General features: G+C 38.4%; 1 protein-coding gene across 8 annotated transcripts in view; it reads left to right on the top strand.

Moving 5' to 3' along the window:
• The window catches only part of SPIN1 (spindlin 1), a 61877-nt gene that overhangs the window by 18973 nt on the left and 22326 nt on the right, over positions 1–20578 (top strand). For 6 of the 8 annotated variants that reach the window (XM_040540410.1, XM_040540405.1, XM_040540403.1 and 3 more), the window contains exon 2: positions 17083–17304. In XM_040540410.1, coding sequence (XP_040396344.1) covers positions 17253–17304 — 52 coding nt within the window. In that variant the 5' untranslated portion in view covers positions 17083–17252. Of the gene's footprint in view, positions 1–4355; positions 4374–11592; positions 11805–17082; positions 17305–20578 lie in introns of those variants that run through there. The other 2 variants (XM_040540409.1, XM_040540407.1) reach the window with 2 other exon arrangements.

The raw sequence follows: 20578 nt of genomic DNA on the forward strand, positions 1-20578 counted from the left end.
TTGCAATTTACATCAGTGGATATCTGTAAGCCTTCAGAAGTTCCATGCGTAATCTGCTAACGTGTCTTTATAGGTGTTCCATAGAAAATCCAAATATGTAAATGTTCAGATTCTTAAAAATATCTGGTTTGTTATAGCAGTAAAGCTTTTACTTAGAAGTAATTAGCATGGCTGGGATATGACAGTAAAGCTTGTGGAACTTTTTGGTGGATGGTAGGTGCTGAATATATGGGAAAATGCAGTAAATCAATTTCTCATACGATCTGCAGTAAAGACATCTCATTCAGTAGCCCTGTACCATATGAATGAAAAAGCAATGCAGCTCTTAGGTTGATTTGAAAAAGAACAAAGTTGCTTTATTTCATCAATCACCTAGTCGTCTTTAAATGAAAAACATTGCTTGCTTTAACCTGCTGTGTAAGTACAAAAAATAAATTATGGTTGTGTACTGAGAGGTAGTTTTCATTAGGAAGGTTGGTTTCTTCAGCTGTTGATGATTCTTGTAGATATAAAATGTACCATGGTCTCCTGGGGAGTTCTGATAAACAAACCATGCTTAGCGCATCTCCTGGGATTCATTTTCATTCATGTTCCATTAGTGATACAAAAGGTAAAATGGAAGCATGCTTACAAATTTTGACAGAAGATTTTTAGGCAGCATACTTCCTTAAAAATAAAGATGGAAAATGTATAGGAACAGTAAACAGAAACACAAAACTTGGAAAGTATGGATTAAGCTATGATCAACGTTCTGTCAAGTAAAGAGATTAAAATAGATGACCATTTTGAGAAGTCTTCCAGGCCTACTTCTCTAAGATGCTGTTTCAATATATATTATATCACAGGGAGGGGGAAAGCACTTACCTATCGCTAAAGCCTTCAGCATACACAATAATCCAGAAACATCTGGAAAAACTATAGACTGGTATTGTAGACATCTTTAGGAAAACTGTTGCCGTGTTTTTATATGAGCTGGTAATCATTGTTTTTAGAAACAAAAGAAAATGCTGATAACTGAAGTAAAACTCAAGAGTTCGATCAATTATTTGCTTTTTCGTTACGGTGTTTGTTTCAAAACAATTTTTTTAATTTGGTGATGTGGATCATGTTTACTGTAGAGGAAAATGTCCTCTTTCCCCTGTTTTTAAAACAAAATAAAGAAGAGTGTTTTTCTTAAACCATGTGAAGAGAATTGAACAATGTGATAAATTAGTCTTAGATGGCCAGGATCATCATACTCTGTTAGGACTGGACTACCTGCGTATTAGTAGAATTAAGTGTTAAGGCTTCTAATGGAAGAAATAAAATTTACCAACTTGTTAGTGTAGTCATAACCCAACTGCTGGTGTCCTGGGAAATTAAGGGAATAGAAGAGACTTGTTTTCTAACAAATATTACAGGTTTTTTTGTGTTACTACAGCAGAGGCATATGCTCCAACTCTACTAGTATGACAAAAAAAAAAAAAAGATTCTTGCAGAAATAAGACTATATTAAATCACAACGTTACCTTTTCATGCTTTCATTATACTGGGTTGGTAGGACACCTCAGCAGTATTGGTCATGGAACTTGATTCCAGCCAGCTGTGTGTGTGAACAGATCTTAAATGCAATGGAAACGGAGAGTATTAAAAGATACGATTGCACAAGCTGAATGTTAAAGCTGATGGTCTGAGGAACCTTTCAGCCTCAATACTTTTACGTAGAAAAGTTAGCTTCTGTTTTAGAGAACTAGCAAGATCCAACTTTATGACCCTTTTGTAAGGAGTTGTAGCTCACATGACCAAGGCTGAATTACATTACAGTAATCTTTCATTAAAAAAAAAAATCAACAATGCAATACGTTGCTAATGCAACTAGTTAGCATGAGGAATTGTGTTTCTGAAGATCTTCTAGAAATAGCTGTATTAGTAGAGAAGATCAAGAATGATTTTGGAATGCTAAGATCCTACTAAGTGCATCATGAGAGGTAGAAGCTGAGTTGCTGGAAAATTGGGCCAAGCATTTAGTGTGTTGTTCACGGCTGGAATGTTTGGCTTTTAGAATTATATTGACAATGCCTAAAGCATTTCTTAATACCATTTAATTAAATAAAAATAAAAAGTAATTTTTGTTGTCACAAATTGTGTGCCTGTATGCACTGTTTCAAGAAAGCAAGAACAATAAGCAAGTCATAGAGTCCCAGAAAGGTTTGGGTTGGAAAGGACCTTAAAGACCACCTGGTTCCAACCCCCCTGCCATAGGCAGAGACATGTCTCACTAGACCAGGTTGCTCAAAGCCCCACCCAGCCTGGCCTTCAACACCTCCAGGCATCCACAGCTTCTCAGGGCAACCTGTTCCACTGCCTCACCACCCTCAGAGTAAAGAATTCCCTCCTATCATCTAATCTAAATTTACCTTCTTTTAGGTTAAAGCCATTGCAATGTGTCCTAACACTGCACTCTCTGATAAAGAGTTCTTCTCCATCTGTCTTTAGGTACTTGGTCAGAAAGAACAATGTTAGGTGACTGCCTCCTATAGAAGAGAGATTGTCCCCTGCCCTTCCTTCCCAAGGTGGGAACAAGAACAGATTTCCTGTTGATCTGCAACTGACAGTCTTAATTCACTGACTTTATAAAATAGGAAAACTTTTATCTCTTTCACTAGAAATGTTGATGATCTTACTAATTCTCTATACCTAAGAACTGTTCCTTGGTATGTGAAGTGCTTATGCGATAATCACATTTTAACTTGTTTTCATCTGTTCTAGTTAAAATTTTTCTGGTTATAGTGTTGTTCCACCTTTCAGAACAGTAAGCTAAAGATGTCATCTGAGTTACTAGTATAGTTCTTTTTGCTGTGAACAGTAATGTACGCATGGACACCTGTGCTTAAAATTCATTCTTATCAGTGATTTTCATTAGCTCTTTTCCTAAGTGTTTGCTATGAACAGTTAGGAAAATCAACTTCTTTTCAGTCACATTTATTCATCAAGAGAGAAAGGCTGATGTGATTAGAGATAATAAAGTGTTATTTGACAGGACTTTGCTTCTTAACGATATTAACTCATTTTGGTCCATTTTGCAGAATTTGGTAAAATTACACCTTTTGAACAGGAAGGAGATATGAAAAGCACTTCCAAAATCATTTTGTTTGTCCTTAAAGTTGTGACTAGTAATTTAAAATCAAAACTATGAGCCATTGAGTTTTATGCATTGTAATGAAATATTTTGCTGGGATTACTTAACTATTTTTTTCAAATACTATTTTGAAAGCTTATATACTTATTTTTGTATAATTTTAAGAGAATGTGTAACTGCTTGTGTGTCCTGCATCGTGCTGTAGCATGGCTTAAAACTCTTGAATATTTAACTGAAAGTGATATATGACTTGTCAAGTATCAGGTTAAGTTTTTGGTCAAATGTGGTTCATTATTAAGATTCACTTAAGGTTCATTATTAAGATACACTGCAATGAGTGTGAATTAAGAGCTGAATGAACAGAACTTCTGTTATACAGACTATTTGTGAATGTGGATGACTTTGTGAAGTGTAAATGATACTTCAATGGGTGGAAAGAGGGAGGGGAACACTGATTTGAAAAGTTTGGAGAAACATGTTTTCTCTAACAAAATGATGGAAAGACCAGTATGTAGCAGCTGGTCAGAACTGGTTGGTGTAAGATTAGAGATTTAAAATTGTTTCCTTTTACTGCATTTCGGAATTAATATGGCATGCTGGCAGGATGATACTATGGTTGGTAAATGATGCTACAGAAGCTATATAAAATTTTGTGCTGCTGGGGAACTGTAGTACAGTGATTCTGTTTGTGCTGGAAGCTGCTTTGTGTTTAAATTTCGAAGTGCTCGTTTGCAATTGCATTTGCTTGCCCAGGATGGACCATTAAAGCATACATCCAGCATTAACAGAAGCGAACTTCAAACTAATTGAACTTCTAAGAAAATTTCAACCAAAATTGCTTAATTGTCTTCATGATGATATAACAAAGAAAAATATTTTTTTTCCTGGTGAAACTGTAGCCTTCTGGATCTTAATATAAGATCCTCTTATACCTTTTAAATAAGAGAGGTGTAACTGAGGATTATACAAGAGTGTGTGTGTATGTATATATACGTCTTTGATAAGGACGTAGTGTTTTTACTAATGAAAAAATAGTGAACTACTAATGAAGAACATCAACTCTGAACAATTAAACAGTGAGCAATTCCTGTTCATGCATATTTAGCAGTGGCCTACTGGGGTTTGGCAACAGAGCTCTCTAAGTTCTTACATATGTTTTCTTTCTATCCAGCATTGTGTGGGCCGGGTAGGATTGTGACCGTAATTTGGGAGTGTGGCATTTGTTGTGCTGCTGAAGACCAGAGAGGCTTTGTCTGTTTGTATTCTCTGTTCTGCTTTGTGTGTTTTTCTTTTAATAGATTTGTTTTTGACTGAAATGCAGGTTTTCTCAGAGGTGATGGCTAAAAGTTATTTGTGACAAGTAGCCTTCATTGAGAAAATGGAATCCCCAGGCAAGCATGTATTATAGCTAGCTTTACAAATAGGCTTAGACAGAAAAAAATGCTGCAGTGATTCTGAGAGTATTGGTATGATGAACTATGTGTAAAAAAAAAAAAAGTGTGTGTATATATATATATAAATATAATATATCAGTGTATGCAGGGAAGATTGGAAGCTGTAGGGGGGGAGAAGGATAATACAGAAAGAGGGTGTAAGGCAGTGCTTGGGAAGTAAGGTCTTTAAACCATGTTTAAAAAGGAGTGAAAAACTTGTTCTGCTTGCACTGAACATGCTTGGAGTGGTAGCTTTAGAAACTATAGTGCAACAACATCTTTTTGATAAAGAGACCTAGGCAATCTAGAAGGATAACTGATGCGTAATGAATGTGGAGAGCCAGACAAGCTAGGTGCTGACAGTGGCAGAGACTTCTTAACCCGATACTTTTAATAGAAGTGCTTTATTGTACCTATACAGTATTAACAGGCATTTCTGTTGTACACTCATTAGGGCTTATCTCACATCTCAAACAGCATTATCCATGTACTGAAAATACTGTGAACTGTGAGAGGAGCAGAGCTCTAGAGAACATGGCAAAAATTAGCTCTATTTTTATATTCAGAGCAGTACAGAACTAGAGTGCGCAGTTGGCTGATGGTTAGACAGAGTTACTATAAACGGGATTACATCAGTCTGGTGGCCAGTCACTACTGGGGTTCCACAGGGAGCTCCATTTTAGGGCCAGTCCCCTTTAATCTTTTTATAACATCATAATGAGTGGTGTCTGTTCCACTCTGCGCTTACCTCAAGTACTGTGTGAAGTTTGGGGTGCCACAGTATGAGAAGGACATAAAACTATTAGAGAGTGTCTAAAGGAGGGCTACGAAGATGGTGAAGGGTGTACAGGGCAAGACATACAAGTAGCAGCTGAGGTCCCTGGGTTTGTTCAGCCCAGAGCAGAGCAGGCTGAGGGGAGGCCTCATGGCGGCCTGCAGCTCCCTCACGAGGGGAGCAGAGGGGCAGGCGCTGAGCTCAGCTCTCTGGGGACAGCGACAGGACCCGAGGGAACGGCATGGAGCTGGGACAGGGGAGGGTCAGGATGGGTGTGAGGGAAAGGTCTTGCACCGAGAGGGGGGTCGGGCACTGGGACAGGCTCCCCAGGGCAGTGGTCATGGCACCAAGCCTGCTGGAGTTCAGGAAATGTTTGGACACCGCTCTCAGATGCATGGTTTGGTTTTTGTGTGGTCCTGTGTGGAGCCAGGAGTTGAACTCAGAGACCCTTGTGCATTCTTTCCAGCTCAGGATACTATATGATTATATGATGCTAGAGTGAAGCAAATAAAATGGGTGCAAGACTTTGCTATTAAGTAAGAATTAAGCAAATATTAAAAGCAATATGTTGTAGCAAGTACCAGGAATCCTACTGTGGGGAAAAAAAATTGTATTGATTTAGCAATGTACACTAACGGGAAATTTTTCCATAATTTTCTGTAGAATAAAAATCTCGCTTTATAAATTTATCAAACAATGTTTTTGTATGCCAAAGAAAAGTTGAATTTAAAGTTGGTGTGTCCAGGCTTGTTTTCTTTTTTTTTTTTTGAACTGCACTTTTAAGAAAATAAATTTTTAGATGAGGTTCAAACACTTTCACAAATATTTCACAAGTACACAAATATTTTGTGCTGCTTCTTGTCTGTGTGTTTAGCTTGGATGTTATTTGAGCATTTTTTTCATTACTGTGAAATATGAAAGTAAGTAAAATATAAACAATTGTTATCTTGGAGTTTTAGTAGCGTAGGCTACAATTCATGTTGCATTTATTATGTAACTTGATCTATATGTTGTAAAGCAAATTGCTTTATCAGTTTTCTTTGAAAATGTCTTGGGGTTCTACTTCCCACTTTCACTTCAATTTAACAGATCTTACTCTTTTAAGAGAATCTGTAGTAGTATCAGGCAATTATACACATAAAATGACTCTGATATGTGACCCAAGTCATAAGTTTTATGTTTAAACTTATGTCCAATGATATTGGTGTCAAAATTTTCACTCATAATTATTTTGTAATTACATTTTGCTGCTGCATAATGTGTTGATGACATAAACATCAAGGTTCTGCTTGAGAACATGATGAATTATGAATCTTTCTATGTTAAGTAGCAGAGACATACAATTCTATTCCGTAACTTCTGTGTGGCAGTCCGTGTAGGGTAACTGCTAATTCTGACACTGCTTTGTTCTGAATGTCCAGTTATAGTGCTTTCTAAAAGTAGTCCTTTGACCATTATGAAGTCAGCATGAAAATAGAGGCGGTTTTCTGAACTGCCCTGTTAACAAGTTACCTTTCAAAATTATAATAAATTTTAATAAATTCTATGCTTAATCCTTTATCCTCTGATGTTAACTTCATGCTAGAATAGGAAACTCATAATGGAAAGGCTTGTTAAGCTTTGACCTCCTAGCTCTGTAGACATATAAAGTAGGGTTTCATTTTTGTAACTGCACACTAAAGCTTCCTGCACAGTGGTATCTTGAACTACTTTGAACAGAGATTGGAGGTTTAATAAATAGGACTTTTTTCACATTACATTGAGATTCTTACTTACCTTTATATATAGGAAACTTAAGATGATGTCATCCAGAGGAACCTTGGCAGGCTTGTGAGGTAGGCCTGTGCAATACTCATGCAGTTCAACACGGCCAAGTACAGGGTCCTGCACCTGAGCCAGCGCAATCCCCAGTGTCCATACAGACTGTGTGATGAATGGATTGCAAGCAGCCTTGCAGAGTTGGCTTTTGGGAGATACTGGTGGATGAAAAATTGCATATGAGCTGGCAATGTGTGCGTGCAGCCCAGGAGGCCAATTGTACCCGGGGCCACATCAAAAATATCTAGATGATCTTTCAGGTTGTTCCCAACACAAACCATTTTGTGATTTTCAGATGTTTCCAGGCATTTCTTTGATGGATCAAGCTTCAATTTCTGCTTTTGTTTGCTAAGAATCTTTGGACAATTTTTTCTAAAGACTTTTTACTCCCTCATTGAAGATAGAAAAACCAAGCTGGTACAACCTAGAACTTGGTAACATGAAAGGTAAATACCAGTTCTCTTGTGATGTGTTCAAACATACATAAAACATCCAGTCATGTGTTTGAGTAGGCTTAAAATATTCAGTCATCCACATGAAAGTGTGTGCAAAGGAATAAAATCCTTCATTTGGAAGGGACCTTTGAAGACCGTGTAGTCCAACAGTCTGACCTCTTCAGAGCTAACCAGAAGTTAAAGCATGTTACTCATACCTGTTATAATATCCAAATGCTTCTTGAACGCTGAGAGGCTTGAGGAATCAACCACCTCCCTAGGAAGCCTGTTCCAGTGTTTGACCACCCTTACGGTACAGAATTTTTTCCTGCCGTCCAGTCTGAACCTCCCCTGGCACAGCTTTGTGCCATTCCTGTGCATCCGGCCATGGGTTCCCAGGGAGCAGAGGCCAGCACCTCCCTCTGCCCTTTCCCTCCCCAGGGAGTTGCAGAAAGCCATGAGGTCACTTCTTGGCCTCTTCTTTTCCAGACTGGACATCCTGAGTATCCTCAGCCTCTCCTCACGGGACATGCCTTCCATCCCTTTTACCAACTTTGTTACCCTCCTCCAGAACAGAGAGAAAAAGGGAAAGAAATAACGTAAAGTTCACGTGCAGTACTACAGTGCATGCTGGGTGCGCGTGCCTAATTGTTGACTAATTTTAACTAGCTGTCTGGACTGGGGTTAAAAAAAAAAAAAAGCTAAATTGAAATGTATTGAGGTACCTGTGTGCTTTCACTGGACAGATTTGCATGTAGCTATAAGGCTGTGACAGACAGCTCACCTGCTATTTGAGTCATCTCAGGACAAATTGTTTGACAGGTTTAATATTCAGTGGTTTTGCTTGTGACCCACTCAGTGAAATCTTTGATACATATAAATGCAGTGCATTTCATGCAAACCCTGTGGAACTACAACAATTGTATGTCACTTCTAGAGGCTCTTTCATTTTTAAGCCAGAATCCTACATTCATGTTGGATGTAGATTTTTTTATTAAGGTTAACATACCATATCAAGCCAGTCACATGAGGATGAGATGACATTGCTGTAATTTGTAAATGACAGGAAAGTCTGAAATACTCCTGATTGTGGTAGGATTTAGATAAGCTCTAAAAATTGCCACCTTGCTATGTTTGAACTCCTGAACTTGAACTCCTAAAAAGCGAGAGTTCAGTTCTAGATACCTAAGCTTTCAAAACAGTAGTTTTTAGTATCTGGAGAGACTTTAACTGTTATAGCTTTCTGGAAACAGCACTGAAGGAAGCAATTTCACTGGTGTGGCACTAGTCAGATTCATCCCCTGTGTTCTTGGGAAAACATTTGAAGGTCTTGCATTTTATATTTGCTTTTCACATACGGATGTTTTATTTTACAACTGTGATGTATACTCCTGTGAATGTCTTAAATACCCTGCCCTTTGTTGTAGGGTGCTTAGAAGTAACTTCCTGAAACATTCTCTCTCCAAGTAACACACAGCTTTTCAAGGGGCAGATGCCAGCAAGATACAGCCAAAGTCTTGGTCCTTGAATTGCATATAGTATATTCTTCCTGTAATTTACAGCAGTTGTCCAGGATGGAAGTGTTGGATACGATCACCCTGGGTTGGCTGGTTTGTTGGTTTGTTTGGTGTTTTTCCATAGAAACTGAAAAATCCTACTTGTTTTCTTGTGTTGCAGAGTATTAAGAGATGAGTGCTGTAATGCAGACAGGAACACACTTAACAAATTCTGTACCTTTCATCTCCTGCAGCAGCTATTTCTGTAAGCGTAAGGGTAATGCGAACTAGGCTAAAAATTATTCTATAAGGTTTCAGAGGAAATAACATATTTTTAGCATTTAACCTGTAACAATCCTTTAAAGTCAGAAATAGGTGCACTGTATGACGCAGGATAAGAATCCTGTGCTCTCATGCTATCTCTACCAATGCTTTTATTACAGTTTTGACCTGTAGTATGAAAGTTCTTAAAGTTAGTCTTGTGAGACGATATTTTGGTGTTAGAAGGGTGATCACTGAGCCCCTCAAATTAAAAATACCAATCAAATTTATTTAAAATACCAATTTGTAGTACTGGATCTAATGAAATTCAGCCACAGAGTGGCTGAATTACATATCCCATCAGAGTTGGTTTTAAATTAAATCTGTTGCAAAAACAAGAGCTCTTAAATGCTAAGTTGGATGAAGTAAGGGAGACCAAGTGCTTTAATAGTATACGTTATGATGAAAATTGAGTGGAAATAGAGAAAAAATTATACTGTTACTGCAATAACAGCTACATCTTGGTAATTCAAGGAGAAAAAACAGGTAGACAGACAGGAAACGTTGGAAATGGTACTTGGAGGATTTTCCTCTGGCTGTGCTTTTTTTTTGTGTAAGACCTTTAAATGCAGTCTTTGAGAGCTACCATTTGTATGTGTTGTTGCAAAACTATACAAATACTTAAGTTCCCTGCTGTACTTCAAAACAAATAAGTCCAGGTTTCACCCGAAATATTGTTTCTAACTTCAGTAAAGTTACAGTAAAGACCTGTGCTTGCTTGAAAGCTGGCTTAGACAAAACTCATTCAAATAGTTGCCTGAAATAGCTTTACAAAGCATACTAATCTTAGAAGTCTACCTGTGTAGTTTTGAATCATTTGGAGTTGTCAGTAATACCTGTGGGGGAAGTATTGGGATAATTGTCAAATTAATATACTGCTTATAGTTTTTCTACTTTTTTTTGTTCATTTGTTTGTCTACAATTCCTAAATGATCTCAATTTCTCTGGTTCTGTGATATAATGGGAAGTTTTTGTCTCCAGAATTTACAAACAGACCCCTTTTTCTTCGTTATGTTAAAATCTTTATCTAATCTGTCCATTTGTTTATGCTAAAAAAAATATAAACAAAAACTGCAGTGTGCTGTCTCTTGCAGTGGACATAGAATTGTGGACACAAAGTACAGGAGTTTGCTGAAAGGTTAAAACACTTTTTTCAAGTCCAAAATAATTGTATTTTTTTTATCTGAGGTGTTAGTGTAATATTTTATTATGCCAGCCTTTAAAAAATCATCACAGTACTTTTTTTCTTTGCTTTATGAATGTCAAGGTACTTAAGAAAACAAACAAAAAAGGTAGTGTTTCTTTTCCCCTTTAGCAGAAAGAGTATATTGTTTACAGTCCCGTTCTCACTAGAAGTCACATGCAGAGGCACGCTATCAACAAGAAGTAATTTGCACAAGTTTCAGGTTGTCGGTCTTCTGTTGAATTATCTGCAGTTGCATCAATATAGCATTGTAGATAGAAAATAATTTTATTTCTTAAGTGTGTGTTTATTTTTGTTTGTATATGTACACACAGAGCCGTATGCCAGTGCTACTTGTTTTTGTACAATTCTAGACAAATAACACACCTATGGGTAGAAGAAAAACTGTAGAGGATATTGAGGGAAGGGAAAGTCCTTGATTTGGAGTCTGTCCGGAGTTGAAATGTATTGCTCTTCATCGTTGTCAGCTGTAAATCACCTTTGTGTTCATGGGTTTATGTATTGTTATCTTTCTTCTCAGATGCTAATACTTTTATGAAGCCTTAGTGATAGGGAGTAAAGTTTTTAATAACTAATTTGCTGATGAGTCTGTAGGGTACTTCTACTTCAAAGCAGACTTGGAATTTGAATGGTTGAATTCTCACAGCACAGGAAAGTTTTTGTTTTTCTGTTTTCTGTTTGTTTTTAAGTAACACTAACTGAAAGTAGTCACGTATTTTTATCCTCACAGTTATTTAGGAGATATTCTAATGTTAAGGTCCTTCTTAGGGGAGGGTGTGTGTGCAGAAGGCTTGAATGCAATCATCCTTTCTATTCCTATGGTAAAATGTAAGGAGTCTGTGTTAAGATGCCTGCCTTATCCCAGTAGCTTGTGCTGAAACCATGGTTCTACTCCAGCTAAAATGTATACCAGCAGTTCTGAGCCGAGTTGCACAGATCAAAATGTTACTTAGCAAGACATCTCTTCAGCTGACACACTTCATTTCAGAACGTCTCTTTTCACAAAGTGGTCTTGGGACATGCTGGGCTGATCCTGCGCTGAACAGACTGTCAGTGCAGGTTTACAGGGAGCTGCGAGCAACGGAAATGAATACCAAACTGGAAATGCTAAGAGCCCGCTAGGTGGTGCCAGAAGGCCTGCTCACTGGTAGCTCTTGAAGCTGGAACAGACCTTAGAAGGCAGAAGCCTGTAGTTAATATCAGAGGTGTGTATTTTGAATTTACAGTTGTGTATCTAAGTTATACTAGCAACATGTGCTACTACCCTCTTCCTCCTTCCAAACACTTTCTTCTTGACTGAAGCAGTGCCTCAGCAAGTCTGCCAATACTTGAACACAAAGTTTCTGTCCGTGTTCATGGTGGTTAAAGGTTAGAAGCATTTAAGGCTGTGTTTTCAGTGCCATTAGCATTAATTATCACAGCTATGTTGTTGTGCTACCTAACATCCTTCTTGCACGGCAATAGTAGGGTCCTGAAGCTTTCACTAGAGTGCAGTAAACATCTTTTTTGCTATGTGTTGCAGTGAAATGCATGTAATTTAAGTTAAGGTAGAGTATTATTTTAAGTGTTTATATTTATTCTGGAGAGTTAAAAGCTCATATATATATTTTAATTTTTCTAAATAATGAAGAGGTTATAGAGGGTGGTTAAACTGCCTTACAGGAAAAGCTGTGTAGTCTGTATGCACGCTGTTCTTTCTCTTTTACCTTTATGGTGGAAAAAATACAGCTTTAACGTAGCTCTATTTCTTCAGTCTTAATGCAACTTCCTCCCTATTCTGTTAGTATGATTGTACTATTCTAACCTGGTCTTAGCACTCCTTATTTTGAATAGCCTTCTTATTCTTAGTTGGTCTTCACAACTATCCGAGTGAAACTAAGACAGAAATTGAATTCATAATGCAAGCTTTAGAAAAGCATGTTTTATTTCATTTTTATTAAAAATAGAGAAGTATACTAGATTACAGTTCTTCTCTCTGGACTGTAGGAAGAATGGATTTCTCTTATATGGGTACACAGAGCCTGTGAGACTCAGTATGGCAGTATATGAGAGCACTGCTGTGAATTCATTTGTTTTCATAATCAGGAATATTTCTGTATTAAAGTAGTTTGATCTAGAATAAAGTATTTTTGAGTTTGGTAAGGAAAAATTATCCTCATGCTGTGTTCTAGTAAAGTGGTTAAATCAATTGCTTCCTCTTGCGTCTTCAAGTGCTGTTTAAACTTCCAGTGTTGTTGCCTGGGTATCCTTCAGCATTGTTGTTTATACAGTGGTAGATTTCGAGAGGAGGTGAAATGTGGAAAAAATAATATGCTCCTTTAACAGAATGTTGAAAACTTCCATTTCACAAATTTGTACAAGCTCCTGACTGAATGTTTAAGTTAATTCTTCTAAACACTGATCTTTCCAAAAACTACAAGTTACCAAATGCTTGCTTAAAATAGAAAAATGAGAAATTAGTAAGTAGTTTTGTCTCCCTATTGCTCTTTCCTCCTAGGAGTATTCCGCTGTAGTACTCTCATGTGCCTAGAAGTTAATGAATGTTATTCATGGAAGAACTGGCAAATGCTGCTAGGTGTAAATTTGCTTATTCTGTGTAACGCTTGCACCATACCTCAAGGCATGTCCTTGTCTATTCCCTTATTCAGTAAGGCACAAGCATAAGATACACCTTTTCTCTCAGCTTGGTCACTGGTTAGGGGCATTCTTTTGTTTTTAACCTGTGTATCAAAACTGACAGCTGGTTGCAAAACTGAAATAAAAGAGAGAGAGTCATCTTCCATTTAACGGATGACAGCGAACATGATTACAGCAATGACATTTCTTCAGGAAAAGGGGCTAAAAAGGATGGTCTGACCTAACCTGCTGTCTTAACTGTGTACAACCCAAAATTAAAACACATCATTGAGAGTATTATCTAAGTGCCTCTTAAATGTGGACAGGCATGGGGCATATATATGTTATGTATCTGCTGTATATCTAGATGCCTCTTGAACACTGACAGGCTTGAGGAATCAGCCATCTCCCTAGGAAGCCTGTTCCAGTGTTTGACCACCCTTATGGTACAGAATTTTTTCCTGCTGTCCAGTCTGAACCTCCCCTGGCACAGCTTTGTGCCATTCCTGTGCATCCGGCCATGGGTTCCCAGGGAGCAGAGGCCAGCACCTCCCTCTGCCCTTCCCTTCCTTAGAATCACAGAATCACAGAATTGTCCAGGTTGGAAGAGACCTCCAAGATCATCTAGTCCAACCTCTGTCCTAACACTAACAAAACCTCCACTAAACCATATCACTAAGCTCTACATCTAAACATCTCTTAAAGACCTCCAGGGATGGTGACTCAACCACTTCCCTGGGCAGCCCATTCCAATGCCTAACAACCCTTTCAGTAAAGAAGTCCTTCCTAATATCCAACCTAAACCTCCCCTGGTGCAACTTTAGCCCATTCCCTCTTGTCCTGTCACCAGGCACGTGGGAGAACAGACCAACCCCCACCTCTCTACAGCCTCCTTTAAGGTACCTATAGAGAGCGATAATGTCGCCCCTGAGCCTCCTCTTCTCCAGGCTAAACAACCCCAGCTCCCTCAGCCGCTCCTCATAAGACTTGTTCTCCAGACCCCACACCAGCTTTGTCGCCCTTCTCTGGACTCTCTCAAGCACCTCGATGTCCTTCTTGTAGCGAGGGGCCCAAAACTGAACACAGTACTTGAGGTGCGGCCTCACCAGAGCCGAGTACAAGGGGACAATTACCTCCCTAGACCTGCTGGCCACGCCGCTTCTTATACAAGCCAGGATGCTGTTGGCCTTCTTGGCCACCTGAGCACACTGCTGGCTCATATTCAGCCGACTATCAACCAGTACTCCCAGGTCCTTCTCTGCCAGGCAGCTTTCCAACCACTCATCTCCCAGCCTGTAGCGCTGCTCGGGGTTGTTGCGCCCCAGGTGCAGGACCCGGCACTTGGCCTTGTTGAACTTCATACAGTTGACCTCAGCCCATCGGTCCAGCCTATCCAGATCCTCCTGCAGAGCCTTCCTTCCCTCGGGCAGATCGACACATGCACCTAACTTGGTGTCATCTGCAAACTTACTGAGGGTGCACTCGATCCCCTCATCCAGGTCATCGATAAAGATATTAAAGAGGACCGGCCCCAGCACTGAGCCCTGGGGGACTCCACTAGTAACCAGCCTCCAACTGGATTTGACTCCATTCACCACAACTCTTTGGGCCCGACCATCCAGCCAGTTTTTAACCCAACGAAGTGTACGCCAGTCCAAGCCGTGAGCAGCCAGTTTCTTGAGGAGAATGTTGTGGGAAACAGTGTCAAAAGCTTTACTGAAGTCAAGGTAGATCACATCCACAGCCTTCCTCTCATCACCAGGCGCGTCACTTGGTCATAGAAGGAGATCAGGTTAGTCAAGCAGGACCTACCTTTCATAAACCCATGCTGACTGGGCCTGATCGCCTGGTTGCCCTTCAAGTGCCTCGTGACGACATTCAAGACAATAGGGAGTTGCAGAGAGCCAGGAGGTTGCTTCTTGGCGTCCTTCTTGAGACCAGATAACCAGTGTCCTTAGCCTCGCTTCACAGGATATGCCTTCCATCCCTTTTACCAGCTTTGTTGCCTCCTCTGAGATCTTTCATGTACCGTAACATGCTTTTATGTTGTGGAGCCTAGAACTGCATACAGCGTTCAACATGAGGCTGTATCAATGCTAAATGTAGCAGGAAAATTACCCCTTTTCACCAGCTGACTCTGCTGCATTTAATGCACCCCAGAATGTGGTTTCCCTGCTTGGCTGGCAGGGCACGTGGCTCCTGCTGAGCCTGCTGTCACCAGCACTCCCAGGTCCTTTTCTGCTAAGCTGCTGCAGCCACTCGCCTCCCAGTTTGTGCCTGTGTCTGGCATCACTCCATCCCAGGTGCAGCACCCAGTGTTTTCCTGACATTTGTTGAATCACAGAATCATCTAGGTTGGAAGAGACCTCCAAGATCACCTAGTACAACCTCTGACCTAACACTAACAAGTCCTCCACTAAACCATATCACTAAGCTCTACATCTAAACGTCTTTTAAAGACCTCCAGGGATGGTGACTCAACCCACTTCCCTGGGCAGTCCATTCCAATGCCTAACAACCCTTTCAGTAAAGAAGTTCTTCCTAATATCCAACCTAAACCTCCCCTGGTGCAACTTTAGCCCATTCCCCCTTGTCCTGTCACCAGGCACGTGGGAGAATAGACCAACCCCCACCTCGCTACAGCCTCCTTAAGGTACCTGTACAACTTCATGCCAGTGTTCTAGATCCCAGTGCAATCTAGATCCCTCTGCAAGGCATCTCATCCCTCCCAGGAGTCAACAGTGCCTCCCAGTTTCATATCATCAGCAAATTTACTGAGGATGCATTCCACTCCTCCATCCAGATCACCAGCAGAAATGCTGAACAGGACTGGCCCCAAAACAGAGCCCTCAGGGACGCTGTTAGTGACTGGCCACCAGCGGGATGTAGCCCCATTCACTTACAAGCCTTTGAGCTCTGCTGTCAAGCCAGTTCATCACCAAGTGTAGCGTGTACCTGTCCCATTTCAGTTGGACAGTTTGTCCAGAAGAATTCCATGATGGACAGTATCAGATGCCTTGGTAAAATCCAGGAAAAACTACATCTACCATCTTCGCTTCATCTGCTAAACAGATGATCTTATCATAGGTTATCAAATTAGTGAGAAAAGCCTTTCCTTTTGTGAATCCATGTTGTCTATGCCTAATGATTGTGTTATCACATGTCACTTCAAGTGACTTGAGTTTACTAGTTGTTGTAATTTAAATCTTCAGTAGGACTTTAAAAAGTTGTCCTCAATTATCTCCTTCATCTAGAGGAAAGTAATGGCTAAATATTCTAGGAATCAGGTGACTTTAGAAGTGGAGAATCACCAAGAATTCTGTAGGTGTTCTGTGAACCAACAACTTCTTCAGCTAGTTGATCTTGAGTAGTTGTAGCAGTGGAGTCTGGTTTTGATACCTTTAAAGAGTTTTTTTCTACAGACTTTTTTTAAACTTTATGTGGAAAGGCTACTTTCCTATGTGGATGTGAAGTGTTTTATTTATAATAAATGGAAATAGTAGGTTTGTGCTTTACCTCTTGCTGAAGGTAGAAACCCTGAAACAGAACTTGCACTAAGTTAGTAGACGTTCTTCCCTGTGCTAAGCTAAGTGGTTTTAAAGAAGCTTTCCTATGTACAGTTGTGTGTAGCTGACGTTGATCTCACATGGAACTTGACTGTGAATGTGATGGAAAAGCAGCATCCTTATTGTTTGTTTTGCTGTCTACTGGCCTACATGGCCCCTGTTTGCTCAGTGTGTTCAGAATAACAGAATATGAAGGAAATTCCAATTGAGTATGAAAGCAAAAAATACTGTTTTATTTTAATGCTTATTTTAACTAAGCTTCAAATCAAACTATTTATATTTCACCTGTTTTGTTTTTCAGAGTGATATAACTGAAAGTGCATCTTCTACATTTGAAGAACAAATTTGTGATTGAATAGTGGATTAATAAGTAGCTGTTTTATTTCATAAAAAGAAGATACCCTGGGATCTGGGAAGAACTGGATTTTCACCCTAGTCCAGCAGCTTTGCTGCTCACTTAAACACAGATGAATGAAGACCCCATTTGGAAAATCACCGGGTCAACGGTCCAGAGCTGATGCAGGTAAGCTTGTTTTTTGGTTTGCTTTTTTGGTTTGTTTGCTTTCAGGAGGTAAAATTGTTCTTACTTTGTAGATTTTTTTTAATGTATTATTGACTTTATAAAGGTGTTGTTATTCCCATCTTAAAAGAGCTCTTGATACAGAAGCTGCTAAATTAAAAAGACATAATTAAATGTAAGCATTACAGACCAATATATAAAAAGTGTTTAGTAGTTCATAATATCAAAGTCTTAGTAGAACTGTATGTTAAATAAAATTCTGAAGTGGAACAAAATGAGCTTTTTATAGGATTACATTGACATTTTAAGGAGCAAATTCCTCTCTTGCTTATCTCAAAAATGCTGGAACAAACAGAAGTGTATTCATCGTATACTTGCAACTTGCTGTAAAACTTCATCTAGTAATTGTAGAAGAACATGTCTTAAACACTGCTAAAAGGTTTGTCTAGATGTACAGACTATTGCTAGGATGTGTGTTATCTAAATTGAAGATAAGTCAGAAGTATTTAAAAGCAATTCAGAGGAATGCAAAATACAAGTAAGCATTCAGACTCCTATGACCAGTTGGGCTTATTTAAAGTTTTGCAGCTTGACAAATCTCAGTCAGTCTTGGGTTCTGTACAGGATTATCAGGATTACCAGTGATGGTAAGTAAGGATTATCAGCAATGATGCAACAAAAGCATCAAGTGAGTAAACAAGAATTGTTCAAGATTTTTCTACTTGGTCCTGTAGAAACTAAGCTAGTCTCTTATCTACTTCAGCAGTGCATTCTGTCTGGACTAGTGTGCAGGACAGGGCCTAGAAGTTACCATTTGCAAGTTAGGAATTCTACAGACCAGCATTAGAGGATGAAAATGTTATAGATGAATGTCGTTCATTCTTCTGTTCAATTACCTGCTTTTTATTAGTACTTATTTAAGTAATGTAAATTTTTTTGTATATATAGTCAGTTTTCTGCTATGAAGTGACTTAATAGTTTTTATTTCATGCTGAAAAATATCTCCGTATTTTATACTGAAATGAAACTCTCTAATGACCTACACAGGGAAGAACTGTAGATGCATGGTGCAGCACATTATCTAACACTAACCATTGTGAATCGGTGCTTTTCTAAAAATCTCAATAAACCAAATGCAAATAACTTTTTAAAATACACAAGCAGTAGCCCATTACGGTGGTGTCAGATACTTTCCCAATTCATTTGGAGCTGAAGCAACTGATGCTGGAAAATTTCTCTGAAATGTTTTGGTAACTTACTGTTTTTACATGTGATTAGCTTCCATTAATGTTTCAAATGCAAATATTTTTTAATGAATAGTTTCAAAGGAATGATCCATTGCAGAGTCATAGTCACTTGTTTCAGTGAGTTTTCATCCAGCTAGCTGATAAGTCATCCTTCTTCTTGACATTAGCAGAATACCAGTGGGAGGAGAATTGTATTTGTGGGAGGAAAAAAAAAGGAAAATCTCTGTACTGAAGGTTGACTTCAGTACTGATGACTTTGTAAGTATTAGCGAATCAATGCGTCCAAGTTCAGAAAATTCAGACACAAAGTTTTTAAGGGAAATGTTAGAATTTTTATCTATAACTTAATTGCGATATACAATTATCAGTGAAACTACAGTACAGATTTGAAATGTCATAAAACTTATTTAGAGGATGATTGCATGGCTAGATGGTATCTATTTAAAAAATAGGAAATTTTATTTAAATATATTGTAGAAAATATTGCTTCCTTCTTATCCTTTCAACTGTTCATGAATCCTTTTTTATTTTTCAACTTTTTTTGAAGGGTTGCACTTTCCATTATTATTTCATTGTGGTTTACCTTATGCAAAACCATCAATAAATTTACACTTGTTTCTTTAGATGCTCCTTTTGCTTTATAATATCCCCATACAACATTTACTATTTAAATCTTTTTCGTTATCAAATTTTCTAATCTTAACTGAGAAGTCCTTAAATTTATGTTAACTTGATGAACTGTCATTTAAATATAACCCGTAAGTCATACACATTTGGTCAGCCTCAACTCTTAGCGTAGTTGCTACCTAGGCTTGGGTATTGCCTCTGGCTTTTGTTTTCTTGAGTCAGACAGCTGCTGACCTTTTTCATGTTGTTGCTTTTGGTTTTTACGATATTTGGTGGACTGTGTTTCTTTTGGAGAAATAAAAATGTGGGGATGGAATTATTTGTTGTTTATTACTTGATTATGGATAGGTAGGACAGCAGGCAGCTGTCATTAGAAGGACTGCATAGCCCACTCTACAACAACGATCAGGCATGAGATTTTAATTTAAAGGCAGATAGCTTATTTTAAAGGCAGGAGAGAGAACACTGGTTTATTACTGCAGAAATTTTACTGAGACTGATCAAATTTTCCTTTGGGAAAAAAATAGCAAAAATTGAGTTTGTCAGAATTTATAAAATGATTTTGAAGGCAGGAAGTGATATAAATTAAGATTGTAGTAGGATAGTTGTTTTTATTGTTTTTTTTGTGTAATTTTTTTTGTTTCTTTTTTTAAGTGTCTCCGGCAAAGAAAGCTGTCAAGTACAGGTCAAGTGACAGTTGCTAAATTACGACTGCCTCTTCTTTTTAAGGAGGAGATTTTAGGCTGCAAATAGGTTAAGAGAGGTTCATCCTCAGTTATATATTAATAAGCTTTATTTGCCAGGGAAGAATGACTTAGCCCTGTAGTTGTCACAAAACCACACCTGTTCTATGTGTTAGGATTAGCTACGTTGATCCTTATGACCTTTTATACACTTTTAAAGTGGTCGTGTATTTTTTTCTCATTTGGAAGTGTTAAGGATTTGTCCTATTAGTGATAGTAGTGATCCTGCTAATCCTACTAGGATTTATTTTATTAGAGCTTTTCAGAAGAAAGAGAATGCTTAGTTGATTACTAGACTTGACAATTAATTTGTTTAAAGTAAAGGGTAATGACATTAACAATGTAGGGGGAAATATGATATTTGCTACATACTTAATATTGTTAGGACAACCATGAAAGAGAATCTTGTACATTAACAAGTAACTTTTAAACTGCACTTGCTGTGTTTTTACAGTATTTGTGGAAGTATCTTTGCCATTTTGACGTTCATTGCCTTCCTTTTTTAAAGACAGTTGCTACTTCCAAGAAACATGAACAAATAACTCTTTTCCAACTAGATACTTCCAGTGGAAAATAAGTTATTGAAGTCTTACTTATAAAAATGCCATAATCTGGGAGTAGGTAATATAAAGTTCGAATTAAATATTCTATTTATTGATT

This window comes from Cygnus olor, chromosome Z (genome assembly GCF_009769625.2).
Source record: "Cygnus olor isolate bCygOlo1 chromosome Z, bCygOlo1.pri.v2, whole genome shotgun sequence".
NCBI classification, from domain to species: domain Eukaryota; kingdom Metazoa; phylum Chordata; class Aves; order Anseriformes; family Anatidae; genus Cygnus; species Cygnus olor.